A 24,374-nucleotide genomic window follows, 5' to 3' on the forward strand; every position below is an offset into this window, starting at 1 on the left:
CACTGCAACCTCTGCCTTCCGGGTTCAAGCGATTCTTCTGCCTCAGCCTCCTGAGTAGCTGGGACTACAGGCGCAAGTTGAAGACCCTGAAGGCCCAGGCTGCTTTTCCGTGAGTACAAGGACACAACACCTGTGGGAGGTGTGGGCCCAGGCGCGGGATGCTGAGCTCACACGACCCCTAGGCCTAGGTAGCAAATAGACGCACGTGTGCCTTTCACACCCCGCCCTCACTTCTCATTGGCCCACCCACTCCTTGCTCTGGGAAATGAGGACGCAGCAGGAGATACCTGTAGCTCACACACACACACACCTTGCCCCCTGCAATGGCCAGACTTCCAGGGCTGCCTCGCTTCCCAGATACATTTTCGGGTGCCACTTGTAGGGTCCAGCCCTACGGGGCTTAGCGGGTGTTCTCCCCGTGTGCAGAGACGAGAGATTGTAATAAATAAAGGCACAAGACAAAGAGGTAAAGAGAAAGCAGCTGGGCCCGGGGGACCACTACCATGAAGACGTGGAGACCGGTAGTGGCCCCAAATGGCTGGGCTCACTGATATTTATTGCATACAGGACAAGGGGGCAGGGTAAGGAGGGTGAATCTTCTAAGTGATTGACAAGGTGAAGCAAGTCACATGATTACAGGATAGGGGGCCCTTCCCTCTTAGGTAGCCTAAGCAGAGAGATAAGACAGCATACGTCAGCGTTTTCTTCTCTGCACTTATAAGAGAGATCAAAGACTTTAAGACTTTCACTATTTCTTCTACCGCTATCTACTACGAACTTCAAAGAGGAACCAGGAGTACCGGAGGAGCATGAAAGTGGACAAGGAGCGTGACCATTGAAGCACAGCACCACAGGGAGGGGTTTAGTCCTCTGGGTGACTGCGGCCAGGCCTGGATGATATCCAGCCTTCCACAGGAAGCTGGTAGAGCAGAGTGTTCCCTGACTCCTCCAAGGAAAGGAGACTCCCTTTCGTGATCTGCTAAGTAACAGGTGCCTTCCCAGACACTGGCGTTACCGCTTGACCAAGGAGCCCTCAAGCGGCCTTTATTGCAGGCGTAACAGAAGGCTCACCTCTTGCCTTCTAGGTCACTTCTCACAATGTCCCTTCGGCACCTGACCCTATGCCTGCCGGTTACTTCTAGGTTATGTTAGTAATGCAACAAAGAGTAATATTAAAAGCTAATGATTAAAATGTTTATAATAATGATTGATAATTGTTCATGATCATCTCTATATCTAATCTGTATTAAGACTATTCTTATTCTATCTTCTTTATTATATTGAAACAGTTTGTGCCTTCGGTTTCTTGCCTCAGCACCTAGCTAATCCTCCGCCCACAGCCACTGGCCTGCATTTAAGCCAGCTCCAAACATACCTTCTAGATCTGGGGGAAATCTAGCCATTTTCACACGAAGTGACAAGACTAGAAGCTTTGATTTGTTTCTATAGATTGAATGTCGGCCCCAAGATAAGCTTTCTATTTAATATTGGTAACTGAACCAGAAATTGACTTGAGTGGTGTAATAGACGAGGAGTCTGCTGAACAGCATTTCAGAAACCAATGTAAAAACAAAGCACAATACATGTGATTTTCAGACACGCTGGACCTCAGGCCAATGTGACAACATTTCCTGCGGTCCAAGTCCCCAAAACAATTAGAAATTGCATGTGGAAGACTACAAAATAATCGCCAAAAGAGAAATTGGCAAAGCAAGAATTCTTTCTCAGTATTTGAGGCTGGTAAAAGTGCTTTATTTCTTATTAAAACACAGTATGTGTCACTTAATAACAGGGATATGTTTTGAGAAGTGCATCATTAGGCAATTTCATCATCCTGCAGACATCATACTGTGTGCTTACACAAACCTAGGTGGTTTACAGCCTAGTCCACCCCTAGGCTATATGCTATACCTGTTGCTTAGGCTGCAAACCTGTACAGCATGTTCCTGAGTATTGTAGGCAGTTGGAACACAACGGTATGTGTGTATCTACACATGCCCAAACACAGAAAAGGTATGGTGAAAATACACTATCAGATTCTTTTTTTTTTTTTTGAGACGGAGTCTTAACTCTGTCGCCCAGGCTGGAGTGCAGTGGTGCAATCTGGGCTCACTGTAAGCTCCGCCTCTCGGGCTAACGCCATTCTCCTGCCTCAGCCTCCCGAGTAGCTGGGACTACAGGCGTCCACCACCATGCCCAGCTAATTTTTGTATTTTTAGTAGAGATGGTGTTTCACCGTGTTAGCCAGGATGGTCTCAATCTCCTGACCTTGTGATCCGCCCGCCTCGGCCTCCCAAAGTGCTGGGATTACAGGCGTGAGCCACCGCACCCGGCCAGTATACAGTATTAGATTCCTAAGACACTGCCATTGTATTGGTCTGTCATTTGGTCTATCATTGACCAAAATTTCATTATTTGGTATATGACTGTAGGTAAAAAATTCAAATATATACTAGGCTTGTTTTGTACTTTTATATTTAGATGCAAAAAACTGAAAGAGATTTTTGGATGGTAAATATTTTTTATAAAGTCATATTGGAAAGGATGCGGTCATGAATTTCTGTGGGGAAAAGAAAGAGATCAGATCGTAACTGTGTCTACGTAGAAAAGGAAGACACAAGAAACTCCATTTTGATCTGTACTAAGCAAAATTGTTCTGCTTTGAGATGCTCTTCATCTGTAACTTTAGCCCCAACCCTGTGCTCACAGAAACATGTGCTGTATTGAATCAAGGATTAATGGATTTAGGGCTGTGCAGGATGTGCCTTGTTAACAATATGTTTGCAGGCAGTATGCCTGGTAAAAGTCATTGCCATTCTCCATTCTCTATTAACCAGGGGCACAATGCACTGTGGAAAGCCTCTGCCCAAGAAAGTCTGGGTATTGTCCAAGGTTTTCCCCACTGAGACAGCCTGAGATATGGCCTCGTGGGAGAGGAAAGACCCTACCTCCCCCAGCCCGACACCCATGAAGGGTCTGTGCTGAGGAGGAGGAGGAGAGAAAGAGAGAGGCCTCTTTGCAGTTGAGATAAGAGGAAGGTTTCCATCTCCTGCTCGTCCCTGGGAATGGAATATCTCAGTGTAAAGCTGACCATTCATTCTATTCTGAGGTAGGAGAAAACCGACCTGTGGCTGGAGGCGAGATATGCTGGCAGCAATACTGCTCTGTTACTCTTTGCTACACTGAGATGTTTGTGTAAAGTGAAACATAAATCTAGCCTACGTGCACATCCGGGCACAGTACCTTTCCTTGAACTTATTCATGACACAGATTCCTTTGCTCACATGTTTCCCTGCTGACCTTCTCCTCACCATAACCCTGTTGCCCTGCCACACTCCCCTCACCAAGATAGTAAAAACAGTGATCCATAAATACTGAGGGAACTCAGAGACCGGCGCCAGTGCAGGTCCTCGCATGCTGAGTGTGCCAGTCCCCTGGGCTCACTGTTCTTTCTCTATACTTTGTCTCTGTGTCTTATTTCTTTTCTCAGTCTCTCATCTGCACCTGACGAGAAATACCCACAGGTGTGGAGGGGCAGGTTCCCTTCAAATTTCCTTCAGTCCGCAAGCAGAGAAGGCTTTCTTCCCACTCAGACCCCAATCAAAGCTTCTGGAAGTGGGGCTTTTGTCTTTCTCTCCCTAAAAGCTGTCCTGAGGTCGGCATTTGAAGCCTGGAAAATCATTCCCAGGGAGCCAGACTTCTCTCTCTCTCTTCCAGGAATTTCTTCGCCAAATGGTTCTAATCCCAGAACCCACCCCCTAAACCTTTTCTAATACAATTACTGTCTTCAAGCCAGCACGTGGAGACAGATTTGAGCTGAACTTCTGTGTCCTTGGGAGCTGACATTTCTTTTTCTCTTTTCTTTACTTTTTTTTTTTGTTTTTTTTTTGAGATGGGGTCTCACTCTGTAGCCCAGGCTGGAGTGCAGTGACGCGAACACAGCTCACTACAACCTCGACCTCCCCAGGCTCAGGTGATCCTCTCACCTCAGCCTCCTGAGGAGCTGGGACTACAGGTGCGTGCCACCATGCCTGGCTAATTAAAAAAAATAAATAACTCCTGGGTTCAAGCATTCCTCCCACCTGGGCCTCCCAAAGTGCTGGGATTACAGGAGTGAGCCACCGCACCCAGCCCAGAAGCCAACCTTCAGTACTGAGCTTTGCTCTTCTCAAAAACCTGATATCACAGCACTGGCCTCCAGCACATCCAGCCGTGGGGCCCTTTTGCTGCATAACGGTTTCTATGGAGACATCTGTGATGCCACCACTGCTCCCAGGAGCCTACAGGACCTGGAGCTCTGGAAGCTGATCTCCTCCCACTGGACCAGCTAGCAGGTTCATGTTCGAGGCCATTTTCCCCTCAATACCCCAAGCCAGGCTGAAGAGATCCACGGGAATAGCTGGGCCTGTCCTCATTCAGGTCCACATTCAGGCAGCAAAGATCACTTGGTCTTTGCCTCATGTTACCTAAGGAGGCCAGCCCATCTGAGAGGCACAGTTCGATGTCCAGCTCGATGGCCAGGGGCCTGGCGCTCCTCCAGAGCGTGGCCAGCCGGGACGCCCAGTGGCCAGAATGGAAACTGCGCCAAAAGCCACGCACGCTCAGCAAGTCAGTCCAGACCATCAGCCGCTACTGCAGGAAGACGGTATGGGGTCCTGGGAGGAGGGCTGCTACGGGCCTTGAGGTGACCTGCTTCTCCTCCTCCCCAAGGACCCATGGAGCCGTCAGCCCACAAAGCATTCCACAGGTCTTCTGGTGATGGGTAACCAAAGGGGGATTCCAGGCAGGCAACGAATTGAGCGCTAGTGGTGGAAAGAGCCCTGAGGTCCTCTCCGTTTCTGAAGGGCCTGGTGCCTTAGTCCCCACGTGCCACTGGCTTCTTCTGGGTTAGCTGCTTTGGGCCGGTCCTCCCCTCTTGCAGACCTTGGCTCCCGGTGTCTCTGGTTGGCCAAGGGGAGAAGATGCACAGTTTGCCCCAAGACTCCCGACGTGCATCTTGAAAAGGAGAGTGAAGGGGAGAAAATGTGGAAGGGGACCTCAGTCGGACAGGTACACTGTGCCACCGTGTATTAGGGGAGCCCGAGATGGTCACCCCGGCTCCTGGCAGCTTCCTGGGTGAATGCATTGCCTGGACCTAGTGGACTGTGGTTTCTTTTTTTCTTTTTTCTTTTTTTTTTTTTTTTTTTTTTTGAGATGGAGTTTCAATCTTGTCGCCCAGGCTGGAGTGCAGTGGTGCGATCTCAGCTCACCACAACCTCCGCCTCCCGGGTTCAAGTGATTCTCCAGCCTCAGCCTCTCAAGTAGCTGGAATTACAAGCACGTGCCACGACACCCAGCTAACTGTTTGTTTGTTTGTTTGTTTTTGTATTTTTGATAGAGACGGGGTTTCTCCATGTTGGTCAGGCTGGTCTTGAACTCCCAACCTCAGGTGATCCGCCCACCTTGGCCTCCCAAAGTGCTGGGATTCCAGGCGTGAGCCACCGCACCTGGCCAGGTTATGGTCTCTAAAGTGGGTCTGCGTGGCTCTTGCTGAGTATCCAGTGTGCTGGAGAGGGGACGGAGGGGACACACCACTGCAGCCTGCACACACGCAGGCCCTTTCAACCTCAGTGGGAGAGTAGCTTAGTGCCCGTGACCAGCAGCATGTGTGGGTGTGGGGGAGCCTGTCCATGAATCTCAGCCAGCAGTCAGGCAGAAGCAGAGCCCCCATCTATCTAGGCCTCAGGGTCCCCAAGAGGCTCTCAGTGGGCAGCCAGAGCTCCAGCACCAGGGGGTTGTCGTGGGCAGGTCTCTGGGGAGGCCTGAGGGGCGGCACGGTGTCCTGGGCGTGGGATCTGTGTCCACATACTGCTCATAGGCACCTGCCACTGGGATGATTTGTGATGGTTTAGGGAAGCAGGGTCTGCCCTTGGACGGGCTGGCCTAGAGTCAGGGGCCTTCTGCACCTGTCTTATTTTCCCCGCTCTGCCAGAGTGAACCCAAGGATGCCACCAGCCTCACCAGCTTCATGTCCAAAATGGAGGAACTTCGAAGGGTCTTCCCCAGGCGTCCTCACTGCCCCCAGTTCAGCACCAGGGCCACATCCATGTCCTACTGTGGTAAGAGCCCCCCACCAGGGCCGCCTGTGAAACTGCCTGTCAGAGTCGAGGGGCCTGGTTTTCTATTGTCTCACCCACTAAAAATTCAGTAGGGTCAGGGGCTAGGGGAGTGGAGATGGTTGAAGATTCTGGAAGCTTCAGGAAAGAATCCCATAAAGCCAGATAGCTCGTTAGGGACAGTGCCCCTGGGGAGCCCCAGCAGCTGTCCAGTCCAACCCCTCACTGCTCTGATGAGAACAGGAGGCTCAGAGCAGGCAGCTGCCGAGCTCCGTGGTCACCTGGGGGACGCTTCCCAGAGCCAGGGCTTTATCCCAGCATCTGCTCCTGGACCTGGACTGGTTCCATGTCCCCACACAAGACACCATTCTTAGGGATGGCGAGCTTGAGCTTAATTCCTGTGACCAGTAGCCAGGCCAAGGTGGGGGTTGTGGGGAGGGGGTCCCGTGCTGTCCACGAATCTCAGCTGGCATCAGGCAGAAGCAGGGCTGCCACCTTTCTAGGCTTCAGGGCCCCCTCCGCCTCAGCAAGAGGGTCTCCACGGCGGCCAGGGCTCCAGGACCAGGGATTGTTGTGGGCAGGTCTCTGAGGAGGCTGAGGGGCCGCATGGTGTCCTGGGCGTGGGGTCTGCGTCTACATACTGCTCATAGGCAGTTGCCATTGGGGCGCTTTGTGATGGTTTAGGGGAAACAGGGTCTGCCTTGGATGGGCTGGTCTGGAGGTCGGGGAGCTTCTGTTCGACTTTTAGGAGGGCACGTTTTTACCGAAGGAAAGTGGGGTCTGCCCTCCAGGGGACAGGGGGCATCAGCTAGAGAAATTCAGCCACACTCGGGTCTGTTGAGGCAGAGACACCAGGGCAGGCAGGAGGATGAAGCCCACCCTTTGGTTCAGCCCCTTGCTCAGTCCCATGCATCCATTAAAAAAAGCTACCTGTGCCCCTACCTGGTGCTTAAGGATAAATAAGAGTCTGCCCTGGAGTTCTTGGGGAGATGAGACCACAGCAGTCACCAGATGGCATCTTTAACACTCTGCAGGTTCACCCACCGAGACTGATTTGTCCTGGGAGATTGACAACAGCTCAGAGGCCTGGAGGGGCACCCGGGACCTGCTCTTGGCCAGGCGGGGTTCAGACATGAACCTGGATGGTGAGGGAGCCCCTAGGGCCTCTGCCTGCACCTGCTGGGCCCCTGAGCTCGAGGCCTGCTTCTTGCAGGGTCGCTGCTTATGCCATGTGGAATTCCCTTACCAGGGCTGCCTGCCTCCTGAGGAGTCACACAGAAAGGCCCCCGGGCTCCCTTATGCAGAACTAGCCCTGCCTTGCCTGACAGCTTAGGCTGCAGTTCCCCCCAGGACCATGGCCCCTTGTCTTTAGTAAAAATCATAGTCGAAAGTTTTGTCCCCTCGGCCCTTACCCAGAGGCTGATGGGTGCATCCCTCACTGTGGGTAGAGACCCCTCAGGACACTGTTCCCGCAGACAGGAGTGCCTGTTTCCATTTACCAAGAGGAAATTCACAGCACCATGTTTCCTTTCTTGCCTTAATTGGAGGAAACCTAGAGTCTGCAGTGACCAGCTGCCCTCAGGCTCAGGAAGGTGGAGAATCCCCTCCCTCCCCTCAGTTTAAAGATGGAGAAACTGGGCTGGGCGCAGTGGCTCACGCCTGTAATCCCAACACTTTGGGAGGCCGAGGCGGGTGGATCACGAGGTCACGAGTTCAAGACCTGCCTGGCCAAGTTGGTGAAACCCCGTCTCTACTTTAAAAAAAAAAAAAAATTAGCCGGGCATGGTGGCGGGCACCTGTAATCCCAGCTACTTGGGAGGCTGAGGCAGAGAATTGCTTGAATTTGTTAGGCAGAGGTTACAGTGAGTTGAAATCATGCCACTGCACTCCAGCTTGGGAGATAGAGTGAGACTCCATCTCAGAAAAAAAAAAAAAAAAAAAGGCGGAAACTAAGGCCTCAGGAGGCGACAAGCAACCAGGTGTACAGGGACAGCATCAGGATGACCCCCTTGTCCCGACTCCCAGCTCTGGCTCCTCTGTCCTGGGTGTCTTGGCCGGAGCTTCCACACCTTCCTTCACTCCCTCAGCAGACGAACTGGGCTGGGTGTGGGCGCCCCATCGTGTTCACAGCAGCATCACACTGTGTCCAAGTGAGGTGACAAGAGCTAGGAGACAGATCAGAGTCCATCTGGGCAGACAGGGGTTTCCGAGGGAAGTCTCAAAAGGGTGGACATCGTCGTCCAGGACACCAGAGGAGCTCGGCAGGGAAGGGTCTGGCTTCTCATTCGGCCCCTGCTGTCGCCACAGGGCGCCTCCTTCCCTTCAGTAAGAGCGCCTGCGAGTTCGATTACTTGAGGAAGAAGAGCAAATCCCAGACTTTGAGTCCGGTCACCAGCAGCTCAGTCGCATCCCAGAGCTGCTCGAGAAGGAGGATGCCGTGGTACCTCTCAGTCATCCATGAGAAGGTACTGCCGGAGAGGGTGCAAATCCCAGTTCCCTACTCCCTCGCTCTGCTTCCGGCTGGGAGGACAGCCCTGCCCCCTGACAGGCTCTGGTTCTAGTATCTGGTTAGCTGCATCAAGCAGGTCCCCATGGCCTAAAATGACCTCCAGACCCCCTGCTTTGACAAAGCTCCTCACTCCTGTCCATCCTCACCCCAGTGGGTGGCAGTTACGCTGGCATGGAACTCAGATTCACTGGCACACATGACCTCCAGCCATTCACACATCTTTGCACCCACAGACTCTACTTCAGAGAATGTATTCTAAATAAAAATCATAACAGGAATAACCAGCTTGATTTCTGTACAAGTTGATTCATTGTAGTGTCATTTTTTTAATCTATATAAGAAAGACTGACCTATATTTTCACTGTCTTGTAATTCCCTCATCAAATCTTAGTATCAAAGTTATTCTGGCTTCATTAAAATGAAAGAAAAGGCTGGAAAACAGTTACTTTTTTTCTTTTTATTTCTTTTCTTTATTATTATTATTTGAGACAGGGTCTCGCTCTGTCACCCAGGCTGGAATGTGGTGGTGTGATCCCGGCTCACTGCAGCCTTGACCTCCCTGAGCCCAAGTAGTCCTCCCACTTCAGCCTCCCAAGTAGCTGGGACTACAGGTGTGCACTACCACACCTGGCTACTTTTGTATTTTGTAGAAATGGGGTTTCCCCATGTTGCCCAGGCATGTCTGGAACTCCGGGGCTAAAGTGATCCACCCGTCTTGGCCCCCCAAAGTGCTGGGAGCACCACTGCACCCGGCACCTTGTTTCTTTTTCTATTCTCTGTAAGAGTTTGTATAAGATTGATGCCGTTTCTTCCTTAAATTCTGAAGAATTCGCCATTGAAGGAGTCTGTGTCTGGAGACTCCTCACAGGAGCACTCTTATTTTATTAATTAATTAATTTATTTTTGAGACGGAGTCTCGCTGTGTTACCAGGCTGGAGTGCAGGGGCGCCATCTCAGCTCGCTGCTACCTCTGCCTCCCGGGTTCAAGCAGTTCTCCCGCCTCAGCCTCCCAAGTAGCTGGGATTACAGGCACGCGCCACTACACCCAGCTAATTTTTGTATTTCTAGTAGAGACAGGGTTTCAGCATGTCGGCCAGGATGGTCTCAATCTCTTGACCTCGTGATCTGCCCCCCTCGGCCTCCCACAGTGCTGGGATGACAGGGTGAGCCGCTGCGCCCGGCCTTTATTTATTTAGAGAAAGGGTCTCATTCTGTTGCCCAGGCTGCAGTGCAATGGCACGATCAGAGCTCACTGCAGGCTCCATCTAAAGGGGCACTTTTAGTTTTAAATTTATTTATTTTATTTATTATGAGACAAGGTCTCACTTTGTCACCCAGGTTGGAGTGCAGTGCAGTGATCCCAGCTTACTGCTGCCTTGACCTCCTAGGGTTCAAGCAATCTTCCCACCTCAGCCTCTCGAATAGCAGGGACCACAGGCACACGCCACCAGGCCCATTAACTTTTTTCTTTTTTTTTTGTAGAGACGAGGTCTCTCCATGTTGCTCGAGTTTGCCTCGAACTCCTGAGCTCAAGTGATCCTCTTGCCTTGGACTCCCAAAGTGCTGGGATAGCAGGTGTGAGCCACTGCACTGGGCCCCTGCAGGAGCACTTTTAAACTCACAAATTAGGCCAGGCGCAGTGGCTCACCCTTGTAATCCCAGCACTTTGGGAGGCTGAGGCGGGCGGATCACGAGGTCAGGAGTTCAAGACCAGCCTGGCCAACATAGTGAAACCCCATCTCTACTAAAAATTAAAAAAAATAAAAAAAATTAGCTGGGCATGGTGGCGGGTGCCAGTAATCCCAGCTACTTGGGAGGCTGAGGCAGGAGAATCGCGTGAACCCAGGAAAAGGAGGTTTCAGTGAGCTGAGATCAAGCCACTGCACTCCAGCCTGGGTGACAGTGTGAGACTCCGTCTCAAAAAAAAAAAAAAAGCACAAATTCAATTCCTTTAAAATATATCCAGATTTTCTTTTCCCTCATTTCAGTTTTGTGTTCTGTGTTTTTCTAGGAATGCATCTATTTCATATACATTTTTTAATGTATCAGCCTAAGGCTGTACATAGTACTAGGATAATTACTATCCTTTATGCAGCAGCGTGGGCAGGGTAAGGACAGCCTCTGTCTCACTTCCAACGTGGCTGCCTTGTGCCTCCTTTCTCTTTTTCCCCATTGGTCTCGCTGGAGTTTTATCAATGTTAATAACCTTCTCTTAGAATCAGCTTTAGATTTTGTTGATTTTTCTCTAGTGTCTGTTTCCTTTCTCTGCATTCTTTTGAAGCTGGTAAAGTTTTGATGAAAATTATGGACATGAGTCACAAAATGTTGGCGAGTTGGTGCAGGGCTCAGAGACCTGGGGGGGGTCATATGATTGAATGGAGACAGAAGGGGGCTTGCCAGTCCCAGCTCCTGCTCCTGTGGGTCCATCATATTCATTTTGTTTACTCCCACTACTCTACCTGTACATTATTAGAGATTTCACTGCTTTAAAAGTGTTCCTACCCTTTAATCAAGCAATTTCATTTCTGAGAAGTGGCCTGAGTGTACCATTAGACAAGAGTCAGGCAGATACGCTGTTGTTATTCATGCAGGCAGCAGGGAGGGGATTCACCAGGTCATGTGCATGAACTATCCAAGGGAAGGGCTGCAGGCTTGGCTGCCTCCAGGAGCTCCAAGGGGCTCGTCAGGCTTTCCTTTATCTCATCTCTGCCTTCATCTGGGCTGTCATAGATGAACTCTTCTCATTTGGTGGCAAGAGAGCCACCTGCCACAACAAGTTTGCAGCTGGCATTGTGTAAACTCGGCAGCTCCAACAGGAAATCAGATCTCCTTTCCAGCAGTCCTTGAACTATTTTGAGACATGAGAGTGTCTCAGGTGACCATGACCAGGGTGATAAAATGTGATTTCTGCACATTTTTTCCCTTTAACTTTGTATTGCAGGCATAAAGGGGTAAGAATCCATACTATAAAGATTCCCATGTACCTTTCCATTCCCCGGATGTTAAATGTGGCCACGTTTGCTTTATCCTTCTCTCCTCTCTCTCCCCCTTGCTCCTGTCTCCCTTCCTATATCATAAATTTTCGCACCTACCTTTATTCCTTCTACTTTCTATAGGATTAATTTTTAGTTCTTTTTCTGAATTCTTGAGATAGATACTTGGATCATTGATTTTCCATTGCCCTCCTGCTATATGCATTTTAAGGCTGTAAATTTGTCGTTAATCACAACTTTAACTGCGTCCCACGAGCTTTGATGTGTCCAGATGTTCATTTTCATTAGTTTAAAATGCTTCTAGCTTCCTTTGTAATTTCTTTTTAGACCCTTTGGCGACACAGAAGCCTATCACTTACTTTCCAAACATTTAGGGGACCTTCTAGTTATCTTTTCCTTCCAGAATATTCTGTTGGGATCATTTTCCTTCCGCCTGAAGAACTCCCTTTAGTATTTCTCTAAGTTCAGATCTGCTGGTGACAGATTCTTTCAATTTCTGTTTGCCTGAAAACATCTTTATTTTTGTCTTTAAGTCTGAAGAATTGAGGGAGTTGAGATTCTGAGAACAAAAGTTTGAGGCGCTCCCCAACAAGCCCCTAGGGAAGCTTGGAGGGTATTGCCAGTTAAGTGTGGGGACTGCAAAGAAGACTGGCATCCTGTGGTATAGTGGGGTGCAAGGACAGACCACGGGCCAGGTCCGAAAGGGAAGCTACCTTGCAACTCCTCGGAGGAGGATTTAGGATCTGCTCTTAGGATGGGTGCAGAGGCGCTGGAGGTGCCAGGCATGGCTGCAGTAAAGAGCTGGCACATCTTGGTCTCCAGATGTGTAGTGCTAGCTCTTTACCACAGTACACATCTTGAAATCCCTGGGACCCTGGGTTTTGAGGTCCCAGGACAGCAGATCTGCTCCTCCTGGGGGGGCTGGAGGCAGGTTGGGGGAAGAGTGTGTGGCTGCATGGCCCACGGGGGCTGCCCCTGGTTTTCTGCCCAGGATCACTGCCTGTCCGAGCTGGAGATACAGGTTCAGAAGAAAGATGAGGAGATCCTGCTGCTCCAGGAGGAGAGGGAGGCCCTGAAGACGCAGCTGAAATGCCTCCTCAAAGGCAAAGGCCAAGAGGCATCCATGTCCCCAGGCAGAAGGGTGAGCCAGCCCCAGCGGAGCACAGTGCAGAGCTCTAAGACAGTCATTTCCAAAGCATCCAAAACTGCTGGTGACACACAGACCCCTGGCAAACCCCCTGGCCCCCTGGATCCTACCAGGTCCTTGCTGGAACGCGGACCAGTTCTCAGGGTTCTGATCAACAGGCAGGGGAGAAGCGAACAGAGGCATGAAATGACAAATGAGAGCCATGAGCCAATGCAACAGGCAGGGGAGAGGCGAACGTAGGTGCAAAATGACAAATGAGAGCTGTGAGCCGATGTCTAGGCACCTGCACCTGGTTTCTGACTTGCTTTCTGCCTGGGGCAAGGCATGGCGCTGTCTAGGCTCAGGGTCTTTATCTATAAAATGAGGGCTGAGCTAACCTCTGAAATCCTGGGTCATGGAGGCCACCCTGCAGGCGGATTCCCCAGGCCTGGCCGTGTGCATCATGGGCAGTGGTAGCTTGGACTACCCTGCCCTGGCCGGGAATCCCTTCTCCCTACTCTCTGGCTGTGAGCCCCGCTGTGAGGTTGGGGATGGGGTTGGGGTGGGGGTGGGATGGGGTTGGGGTGGGGGTGGGGTGGGGGTGCGGATGCCATCCCACCTCTAGGTCTGGGCAGACGACTGGATGTGGCAGGTCTGTGTTGTGCCCAGCGGTGGCCACCTGATCTTCCTAAGACCTGATTTCTTTCATACCTGAGGAGACAGCCTGAGTTTATGCTGGGGGCCAGAGATGAAGCAGGGACCAGGGGGAAGGCCTCTGACCATGCCAAATGCCCTAAATGCCTCAAGGGAAGGCTGCCTAGACACACAGGGCAGGGGCAGGGAAAGGTGGTCAGCCAGGGGCTTCCACTCTCTGTCCTCCCCAGGCTACTGGTAGGTGTCTGAGGGTGGGGCACCCAGGCAACGACATGCACCGTGGGCGTGTCTAAGGCTGGCTCCCTGACTTCCAAGGCCTTGTCTTTTACTGCAAGGCCACTTGCTGGGGGCTGCTCTGGGGCTGCCTAGAGCCCCTCTGCCCCCCAGGGTTGCCCATCCACAGGTTCCTGTGCCCTCCACTGCCACAGCACCCACATCCCCCAGCCCCTTGGCAGGAGGATGCAGGTCCCCTCCCCAGACACGAAAGGCCACTGTCCCTTCCAGGACAGGCAGTGGTCCGTTCCTGGGGTGCTGCAGGAGGGGCTAGAAAGCTGAGGGTCCCCGGGGCATCTTGCAGGAGCGGCTCTCAGATGCTTCGCTGAAGCTGGGCAGGCTGAGCCTCCTGAAAGCCTTCTCCAGAGATGAGGAGCTGCAGCACTGGCAGCAGGTGTGGGCTGCCTGGAGAGCGGGCACGCAGTGGGGGACTCCGGCCCAGAAGCCACCCAGGCTGCTTAGCTAAGAGGCCCAGGCCCCAAATGTCCCCACTGCAGCCCTGACCTGGGGTGCCCCCACTCCAGGGGAGCAGGTGAGGTGGGTGGGTTGTTAACCCCTTGAAGTCACAGGTCAGGTGCAGTCTCCTGACAGAGGGAGGACCCATGACTGAGGCCGCAGTGCCTGGGCCATTGTTGATGACCTTGCCAGGCGGATGCTCCCCCGCTCCCTGGATCCTGCAGCAGCCTGGAAGGAGGCGTCCTCCCCGGTGCTCCCGCCATGAGCATTAGAGTTCCCCACCCTGGGGGTGCCCCGCAGCCCTGCCCAGCCCCTGCCCTACCCATCTCGCAGATGCAGGAGGAGTCTGCAGCACCGGAGAGGGGCAAGGAGCTGGACCTGGGAGGTGGCGAGGAGGACGAGGGCCTGGAAGGGGAGCCCAAGGGGGTGGAGGACACGGGTGCCAGGGGAGGTGTGAGCCAGATGGGGGCTGTACATGAGGAGGGACGCAAGGAGGAGGAAGAGGAGGAAGGGGACAGGGATGAGGACTCCGAGGAAAGGGAGCTGCCAGAGGAAGAGGAGATGCCCAGGAGAAGTGCTTCCTCCCTGGCCGAGTCGTTTGAGGAGGAGCTGCTGGCCCAGCTGGAGGAGTACGAGCAGGTCATCCTGGACTTCCAGTTCAACCTGGAGGCCACCAGGACCAGATACTCCCTTGCAACAGGTAGGGCCTTGGCAGGGGACTGGGCTTTGACCACTCAGCGGGTCCTGGCCCAGGAGCTGGGACGCCCAGACGCTGCCTGCTCTGGTCAGTGAGCTGGAGCAGGGGCAGGTGTCAGCAGCCTCACCCAGGCTCGCAGAGCCCTCCCAGCTGGCGCGGTGGCCCGGCCCTCTCCGGTCCCTCATTGCCCCTGCTTGCTCTTGTTCACCGCCTCTGCCTCTGCGCCCAGGAGTGATTGCGTCTTTACAACAACAACTGGATTTCCAAGAATCCCAACTGCGGAAGATCAATAGGGAAAATGAGACGCTGCAGAAGGAGCTTCGAGAGCGGAAGCAGCAGCTACAAGCCATGACCGACAAGGTGGCCGTGCGCTTAGTACCGGCCTCCGCTCCGTGAGCACGGGCCAGACTTCATTAACCCCCAGCAGCTCAGGGCAGGTGCCACCCGTCCCATCTACTGATGGAGACTTTGAGCCTGGGGCGTCCAGGCAGCTGGCCCAGGGTTGTGTGGCTGAAAGCGGCCCCGCCAGGATTCCCCCAGGTGTGTGGGAGGCTGGAGCCCATGTGTCCAGCCACAGCTCTGCCCTGCCCCTGGGCTGGAAGCATGTGTCGCTGTCTCCTGAGCCACTGTGTTCTTGGCCTCTCCTCAAGCATCTCCTGGCCTCTGAGTCCTGGGGGTGAGAAGGTGCTCTCTGTGCTTAGAGAGACTGCTACTCCACTGAGCCCACTCTTGTCGTTTTTGTTAAGTGTTTTAAGTTTTTATTCTTATCAAAGTTATTGATGCACATCGCTTAAAGGATCAAATAGTTCCACGAGGCCTGTCATGAAAACCAGGAGCCTCTGACCTCTTCCCTCTCATCTGCCCTCTCCTAAGGCATCATTTTAAATTCTTCCAGCACATTCTTTATGAATCTATCTCCATATCTCTAAATAGCATGCTCATAATGCCCGTTCTAGATTTTTCTCCATCTTAACATTATTTAATGCTTCCTTTTTTCCTCCCCTGTCACCCCCCAGCACACACAAGGGCAGCCTTTCCATCCACCCTGCTCCCCATATCATTCTCTCACAATCATGTTGCACTGACATCATTGGGACAGTTATTTGTCTCACGCACACACACTCAAATAAGTTTTACAGAACAGTACTAAGATTTATAAACCACAACTTGAAAACGGCTGCATCCCATATCTTTTGCTTTCTTGCCCAGTTCACTTATTTCTGGTGGAGCACATCCTCCAGTAGTTTTATCCAAAAGGATGACTGAGGCCAGGCGCGATGGCTCACACCTGTAATCTGAGCACTTTGGGAGGCTGAGGCAGGTGGATCACCTCAGGTCAGGAGTTCAAGACCAGCCTGGCCAACATGGTGAAACCCCGGCTCTACTAAAAATACAAAAGTTAACCGGGTGTGGTGGTGGGTGCCTGTAATCCCAGCTACTCAGGAGGCCAAGGCAGGAGAATCACTCGAACCCAGGAGAAGGAGGTTGCAGTGAGCCAAGATTGCACCATTGCACTCCAGTCTGGGCAACAAGAGCAAAATTCCATCTCAAAAAAAAAAAAAAAAAAAAAAAAGGATGAAAGGGCGTAAAGTTTTGGGGACATGATATGTTGGCAAATGTCCTTACTGTACACCCTTGCAACATCTGGGTTGGATATAGCATTCCCGTCTGAAAACCATTTTCCTTCAGCATCACAGAGGCATTCCTCTGTTGTCTTACAGTTTTCAGGTTTGCTGATGAGAAGTCCAAAGACGTTCGCGGTTCTTTGTGGGATGGTTGTTCCTCTCTGGAGAGTTGTAAGATCTATATTTGTCGCAGGTGATCTGAAACCTCCCAGAGTTATGCTTTATTGAGGGCGTATTTTCATCTGTTGTACCGGGCACTCAGGGGCCATCTGGAAACTCATGTCCTTTAGTTCTGGAATTTTCTTTGGTTTTATTGTTTTTTCGTGTCCTCTCAATTTTTTAGCGATTGGACCTCCTGTCCTGCTCTTGTTTTATCTGTTAGCTCCTCCTTTTTGTCTCCTTGTGTTTTACAGATACTTTCTGAAGATTTCCTTAACTTTATCAACGGCTCTTGAGTTTTCATTTTGTTATAGTATTTTACTCTGATGTTCTCTGAATGTTCCCTTTCTCATTTTTTGAAGTGCACTCGTGTTTGGTTTCACAATTGCAGTATCTTCTCTTCCCTCGATGACAGTGTTCATCATAGTGTTAGTTTTCTAACTTGTTGCACCACTCCTATTTCCTACAAGTTCCCTTTTATTTTATTTTATTTTATTTTTATTTTTATTTTTTTTGGAGACAGAGTCTTGCTCTGTCACCCAGGCTGGAATGCAGTGGTGCGATCTTGGCTCACTGCAAGCTCCGCCTCCTGGGTTCATGCCATTCTCCTGCCTCAGCCTCCCGAGTAGCTGGGACTACAGGTATCCACCACCACGCCCGGCTAATTTTTTGTATTTTTGGTAGAGACAGGATTTCACCACATTAGCCAAGATGGTCTCTATCTCCTGACCTCATGATCCACCCACCTCAGCCTCCCAAAGTGCTGGGACTACAGCTGTGAGCCACCACGCCTGGTTACAAGTTCCCTTTTGAAGTTGGCTTTTGGTCTCTCATTCATCTGAGAGCTTTGCTCCAATGTTCGAGCTGACTGGACTCTGAGCACACAGGTGACCACTCCGTGCTCCCTGGGCAGAGCAGTGCGCTTTGCTTTGGCATTTTAATGGAGAGTTTCTTTTGTTTTCTTTATTATTTTTATTTTTCTGAGATGGGTTCTCACTCTGTCATCCAGGCTGGAGTTCAGTAGTGTGATCACAGCTCAATGCAGCCTCAGCCTCTCCAGGGTCAGGTGATCCTCTCATCTCAGCCTCCTGAGGAGCTGGGACCACAGGCGCACGCCACCACGCCCAACCAATGTTTTCATTTTTTGTAGAGACAGGATCTATGTTGCCCATGCTTCTCTCAAATTCTCAAGCTCAAGTGATCCACCCACCTCAGCCTTCTAAAGTGCTGGGATTACAGGTGTGAGCCTAGGGCTCTTCATTTCTGACATAACATTCCACCAGTCATCCTCATTTTAGTCTCCATGTTTAGAAGAACCCGGACCGACAATGTCTGAGACTTTAAGGAACTCAAGTGTGAACTGGGCTTGTTTTCTGCTTTCCCTACTGCCAGCTACTTGGCTTTTTTGGATCTGGGATGTCAGATACCACTCAGCCATCTTCAAACTCTCCAAAATATTTTTAGTCCTCTTTCTTCTCCTCTTCTCCCTGCCTTCAATAGAAATCCCGCTGCTATTATTTTAGGGAGCTTTGGGGAAGGGAAAAAGTTAGATGCCAGTGTTCAGTCTGTTATTTCAACCTGGGAGACCCCCATGCCAACCCCTCTGTCTCCTTCCAGTTCTCCAACCTCCGAGAAGATAAGAAACACCAAGAGATGATGGGGCTCATTGAGAAGGACAACCAGCTCCTCCGACAGGTGATAGCCTGGGTGTCGTTACATGGTCAGCCAGGCCACTGCTCTTGCTGTAAGTCCCAACACAGTGAAGGGCAAGATGGGGCTGGAGCATCTTCACAGCCCAGCCAGAGTCCCTTAACTTAGGTAGCATGCCACTCGACATGTCTCTGGGCCCCACGTCCACACAGAAAGCTCCTCGCAATCCCTGGGCCCAGACTGGACTGGAGGGACCCAGCAAGAGTTGCCAGCCTTTTTTTTTTTTTTTTTTTTTTGACAGAGTCCTGCTCTGTCACCAGGCTGGAGTGCAGTGGTGCGATCTCAGCTCACTGCAACCTCCGTCTCCCGGGTTCAAGCAATTCTCCTGCCTCAACCTCCCGAGTAGCTGGGACTACCAGCATGTGTCACCACGCCCAGCTAATTTTTGTATTTTTAGACAGGGTTTCACCATGTTGGTCAGGCTGGTCTCGATCTCTTAACCTCGTGATCCACCCGCCTCAGTTTCCCAAAGTGCTGGGATTACAGATGTGAGCCACTGTACCTGGCTGCCGGCCATCTTTTAGGAAAAAGTGGACAGGTATCACACGTACTCAGGTTGGATGAAATGACTCCACCTCTTTGTCCTCCCCGGATGTCCCCAGCAAGTGTCGAAACTGGAGAGAAAGCTCACCAAGCGGGACCGCGTCATCTCAGAGTTGGACACCAAGGTCAGCCAGCTGCAGGAGCAGGTGGAACTGGACCAGAACCACTTGCAGAGGTGGAAGCAGCTGCAGGAGGATTTGCAGAGCAAGAAGGAGATGATTCAGGAGTCGGAGCAGCAGGTCCGCGTGGCCCTGGAAAGTTCCCAGTCCAGGGTATGCCCAGCCCCTCCTCCTGAGGGTCTGTCCCAGCAGCTGGCGGCCAAGCACCCAGGCCCCTGCCCACTGCCCACTGAGGTAGAACCGGGCTCTGAGTACACGGGGGCTTGGGCTGGTTCTGCTGTGTACACCAGCACCCACACAGAGTTGACGCTCAAGAAGCGTGGGTAGAGGATGGAGTGAGGGTGCGACGGAGCACCCCGGAAGCATTCGTCAATGGCAGTGGTGGGCGGAGCCCCGTAGGCAGGGCTGCGGGTCTTGGCTTGCATTGTGAAGGGGATGGCTCACTGGTTGGAAAGGAGGAGGGCTCCTGGATTGAGAGGAATGGTGTTATCAACCCCTCTCTGAGTCATGGTATGCTTGCTGGGCCAGGCACCATTCTAAGTACCTTCTTGGTATCAAAGTCATGTGGCTCCTTTAACCAAACTATGAAGTAGTTATCATGATCCTCACTTAACAGACAAGCAGGAAAGGATGAACAGTCCCCCTGGACCCCAGACCTGCTTTGTGGTGGTGCTGGGATTTGGACCAGGCAGTCTTAACTGCAGGACCCCACTGGGGCGTCATATTAAACGTGAGCAAGGCCAGAGCGCACCCTGCTTGTGAAGGCCCCATGCCAAAAAGGAAATCAATAAAGAGCTGACTTTTTTTTTTTCTTTTTTGAGGCAGGGTCTTTCTCTATCATCCAGTCCGGAGTGCAGTGGGGTGACAACAGCTCACTGCAGCCTCGGCCTCCCAGGCTCAAGCCATCACCATCCCACCTCAACCTCCTGAGTAGCTGGGACCACAGACCTGTGCCACCATACCCAGCTAATTTTAGAAACTTTTTGTAGCGACAGTCTCACTACGTTGTCCAGACTGGTCTCAAACTCCTGGGCTCCAGCAGTCTGCCTGCCTTGGCCTCCCGAAGTGTTGGGAATACAGGTGTCAGCCACCATGCCTGGCCCTGACCTTGATTTAGAATCCAAAATTAAGCAAAGGTCAAGGTCATGTATGGAGGCTTTTGAAGTCATGTTCCCACCAGGAATGCCAACTGCAACTCAACTGTGTTCTTTTTCCTGCCTGAGCCTGCCCCCTTCCGGCTGGGTCAGACTGTGGCACCCACCCCTGGTATCCCTTGATAAAACAGTTTGGGATCCAGCCGTAGTCCTGGTGAAAGCCGTAGTCCTGGTGATTAGACCAGAGGCGGTCGAGGTGTGTCCATTTGTGCATCAGCCTGCACGGACCTGGTAGAGCCTGGAAAGCTGAGTTGAGAAATACTCTGAAGCTAAGTCCGGGTGAGCAGGAACTAGCGCCAAGCCTGATGGTGAGGCCCCACGGATGTGGGGAAGTGAGGCTGGACACCCTGGGTAGCTGCCAACCTCTACCCTGGGGAGGCACCCCCCAGAACAAAGGCCCAGTCCCTTGTGGCCTCAGGACCTCCAGCACTTGGCACGATGTTTGTACAAAGTGGGCACTCAATAAATACTGGAAAGAAGGAAAAGATTCCACTCCTCACACAGGCCAGGGGCCCATGACATTCCTGCTGTTACTTAAACCTGTCCGAGTGGCAGTGTGGACGTGCTTCCACTCGGAGGCACAGCTGAGCCTTTCGGGCCCGGCTCCCGTTGGGCACCTCTGCGTCGTCACGGTTTCTGGGCGAGGAACGGGTGCTGATCGTGCCGCGTAACTCCAGGGGTTTCTTTCTGAGGCTCCTGGGGTGCAGATTGGAGAGATTTCCTCTGTAGCTTCCTGGGAGGCATGATTAGCTACCTCTGGGGAGGTGGCTGCAGTGTACAGGCAGACGAGGATCTTCACGGCAGCAAAAGACTGGAACGCCTTCCGGGTCTGTGCGCAGGGGCCAGGTTCAATGCTGCTGTCCGTGGCACAGACGCCTCCTAGTCAGCATGGAAAGGAGGAAGGGCCAGCAGCACACTGTTAAATGCCTAAAGTGAGAATGTCGCCAAGGGTCAGGAAGTCCACTCGCTGCAGCTCCCCTGGGCAGCGGAGGAAGGTCCAGGGGTTACGTGCAGCTTCTGTACTATTTTGGTTTCTTGGTTTAAAAATATGTGTGTGGGCCGGGCGCGGTGGCTCAAGCCTGTAATCCCAGCACTTTGGGAGGCCGAGACGGGCGGATCACGAGGTCAGGAGATCGAGACCATCCTGGCTAACACGGTGAAACCCCATCTCTACTAAAAAACACAAAAAACTAGCCGGGCGAGGTGGCGGGCGCCTGTAGTCCCAACTACTCGGGAGGCTGAGGCAAGGGAATGGTGTGAACCCGGGAGGCGGAGCTTGCAGTGAGCTGAGATCCGGCCACTGCACTCCAGCCTGGGCGACAGAGCGAGACTCCGTATAAAAAAAAAAAAATGTGTGTGTGTGGGTGGGTAGGTTTTACTTTCCAATTAGAAAAGCCCACGTGGTGTCAAAGAGCCTTTGCGCTTTGGGGCTGGGCCGTGCAGGGTCAGGGGTTGGATCCCACACCTCCTAGCTCTCAGGCAGCCCACGTTGACTCCTCTGGCCCCCGTTTCCAGTTTCTAAAGCCATGAAAAGTGAGGGTGAGCTGTTCCTTCCTGGCCTATAAAAAATAAGGTGCTGGGGGGTGCAGCCCACTGGCCAGGTGCCTTCTTGGGCAAAGATGAGTGACGATGTTGTCCCTTTGCTCATAGCTCGAGAGGCTAAGGAATAAGATCATCCAGGCCACCTTTAGCATCACCGGGACCAAGTCCTTGGTCAACGAGATATCTGACAATGACATCCTGGAAGCCCTGCAGGTACACCCCTAAGCTCGGCTGCCTCCATCCGGGCCCCATCCCCCTAGGCCACAGCTGGGGTAGGGGGTGGGGTGGGGGCCTAGGTTAGATTCAAGGGACTCTGTTCTCATCCTAGCTGTGTCACCTATTCACCCGGACCCCAGGACCCCCCTTTCTCTCTGCTCAGGCAGAAGGGACCAAATCATCCTAAGGTGGGTGGGGGCATGGCATGGGAGTCTTACTCACTCTCAGCAAAAAGGGGGAGGGGCATCAGACACCAGCAGTAACCACCACAACCCATCCTGAGCGCTGTGGACAGGAAACAAGCTGCTCGGGTCATGAAGACTCTCCCGCAGCAGGAGCCCAGCCCCCGCTTTGTCCAGCTTGGTCCCCTCCACTGGTATCCCCACCCACTGATCCAGGGCCCTGGCGCAGACTCTTCCCACCCTGGCTACAGCCTCCTGGGCTCCTTCCTGACCAGGGGTCCCCAAGCAGGGGCCTCGGAGAAGTAGAGGGGTATAGGAGAAATAATTCAGGCCTTGGGGTCACTGGGCATGAGGGGGTCACCACCCACCAGCTGTGGGCCACACAGTCACTTCTCTGAGTCATAGATGCCTCCCTCTGTGACGGACAGCGCATGCTTACCTGCAAGGTGTCATGAGACTCAGAGATCTGAGAGTCTGGCACCGGCTGTGGCTCCGTGTGGGGCCATGTGCTACGCAGGGGTCACCTCTCGCCAGCAGCTGCTTCTGGTCCCAAGACCCACACTTTGCCCTCTGGGGCTGCCCTTAAACCCCAGTGTGTGCCCACGACCTTCCAGCACCCACGTTCCTGGGGCCTGGTTCCCTTTCTCTGCAGAGCAGATGGGCCCCAGACAGTGCCTTTCCTGCAGAGCTGTAATGTGGGCAGAGATCTCTGCGGCCTTGGTACTGTTGTCTGGGGGAGGGCAGGAGGAAGGGGAGGGAAAGAGGAAGAGAAGGGGGAAGACAGAGGATGGAGGGAGTATTCCCACTGCACAGTAGCCAGGGAAGAGCACCTTTGCTTGTTTGCCATAACCTGACACAAACCAGCAACGGCCCAGAGAGGAGACTGGAAGAGGGGTGGGGACAACGTTCCCTATGCACAGGACAGAAAGGACTTGAGGGACAGATGTGACGACCTCAAAGGTCTCTAGGAGTCTGGGGTTCCTCACAACTCTAAGAGGGCTGAGGAGGGGACTTAGTGCAGGCTTCTGTGGGCTGGTGGTGTGCACCTGCCCCGGCTCCGCGTTCTGTGACTTCACTTCCGTGGCTGAAAATCAGCCGCCGTGGGAGTATTCCCACCACAGAAATTGGCAATGCCACAAAGCTGAGCGCAGTTTTGCTTTTTCCTCCCCACTGGAGAGCCGGTTGTAAGTATTCACCAGCACACCGCTGCTGCAGCGAGCCCCTCTGGAGGACGAGAGGGTGGTGTCCCGGGCAGCTGGCATGAACTGGGCAGACCAGCCTCAAGGCCAAGGTGAGGAACTGCGAAGGCCACCTCCACGGTTGTGTTTCTTGTGTAGAGAATTATCTCAGAGAGAAGCGACTACTACAATCAGCTGAAGCAGAAAGGCGTCAAAGTGCCGCCCCTTCAACAGTCAGAGGCCTTCCTGCCCAGCAAAACCAAGAAGGGGACCTCCAAGTAGGCCCAGCCAGGCGCCCAAATACGGTCAGCTCAGCAGAGGCCAGGGCCCAGCTCCAGAACCACCCGCCCCCACCATGAGTCCTGTTCTCAGACTTAGAATTAAACCCCGGCGTTGGCACTGTCCCACCTTTATCTTCTCTGGGATCCACGTGGGGGCCTATTCTCCTCTGCGACCTTGAACTACTACCACACTCCCCATTCCAAAGCTCACTCACTGGGGGTCAGCACAGCAGCCTGTGCCCCTAGCTCCTAACACGTCCCCACGAGGCCCCAGGCTGCCAGACGCCTGCGCCGGGGTGTCCAGCCAGCACTCAGCACAGACCTCACACCTACTGAACAGAGGGGGTCTGTGACCTCCTGCCCTGGGGCCTCTCCTGGTTGGGGCACTCTCTTGCAGGAGGATTGGAAGATAGTGAGGGTGGGGGGCTCTGTTCCTATCCCTCTGGTCCTGGAAGGAAAGTTTTACGGATGGCAACGGTGTCTGTGCTCCCTGACGCTTCCCCGGAGCCTCGCAGGCTCTGGGCGCCTGAACACATTCGGAAGGGGCTCTCCCCATCGCCCTTCTCTGCTCCCCACCCACACCCGCTTCCCTTCCCGCCGCGAGCACCGAGCGTGGGCCATGTGCGGGCACCATGCCCCTTAGGCCCCGGAGGGGGACGGTCCCCGCGGCCGAGTCTTCGATACCCAAGATTCAGACCCAGACGCGCCCAGAGCCTCCCGTAGTCTCGTCGGCTCTGCAGCCGGGTCCCCGCGGGGCTGGGGGGCTCGTGGCGTCGTAGCGGCTCCAGCAGGGGTGAAGGAAGTCGGGGACCCTGGAGGCCCCGAGGGCGGGCCGTCTGGGGACGGGAAGTGTAGCCCTCAG

At 53.0% G+C, this 24,374-nt stretch overlaps 1 protein-coding gene across 2 annotated transcripts; it reads left to right on the top strand.

Annotated features, from left to right (window-relative positions):
• Positions 1-4,084: 4,084 nt before the first annotated feature.
• CCDC27 (coiled-coil domain containing 27) lies at positions 4,085-23,635 on the top strand. Of its 2 annotated transcripts, none has more exons than XM_009216779.4 (12): positions 4,085-4,645; positions 5,972-6,098; positions 7,130-7,240; positions 8,403-8,560; positions 12,589-12,738; positions 13,955-14,044; positions 14,299-14,806; positions 15,033-15,163; positions 18,205-18,282; positions 18,900-19,112; positions 21,764-21,868; positions 23,391-23,635. In XM_009216779.4, the coding sequence occupies exons 1-12, from the start codon at positions 4,460-4,462 to the stop codon at positions 23,511-23,513; spliced, it is 1,980 nt and encodes a 659-aa protein (XP_009215043.3). In that variant the 5' UTR covers positions 4,085-4,459; the 3' UTR covers positions 23,514-23,635. The 2 variants fall into 2 exon arrangements, with proteins under 2 accessions (XP_009215043.3, XP_017812065.1); XM_017956576.2 differs by lacking the exon at positions 4,085-4,645 and adding an exon at positions 4,652-5,049.
• Positions 23,636-24,374: the final 739 nt, after the last annotated feature.

Source organism: Papio anubis, chromosome 1 (assembly GCF_008728515.1).
Source record: "Papio anubis isolate 15944 chromosome 1, Panubis1.0, whole genome shotgun sequence".
Classification (NCBI taxonomy): domain Eukaryota; kingdom Metazoa; phylum Chordata; class Mammalia; order Primates; family Cercopithecidae; genus Papio; species Papio anubis.

Coding starts and splice junctions, on each gene's coding strand:
- CCDC27 (XM_009216779.4), top strand. CDS start 4,460: ATGTTACCTAAGGAGGCCAGCCCATCTGAGAGGCACAGTTCGATGTCC. Junction 8,561..12,588: donor TCTCAGTCATCCATGAGAAG/GTACTGCCGGAG, acceptor TTTTCTGCCCAG/GATCACTGCCTGTCCGAGCT. Junction 14,045..14,298: donor AGCTGCAGCACTGGCAGCAG/GTGTGGGCTGCC, acceptor TGACCTTGCCAG/GCGGATGCTCCCCCGCTCCC.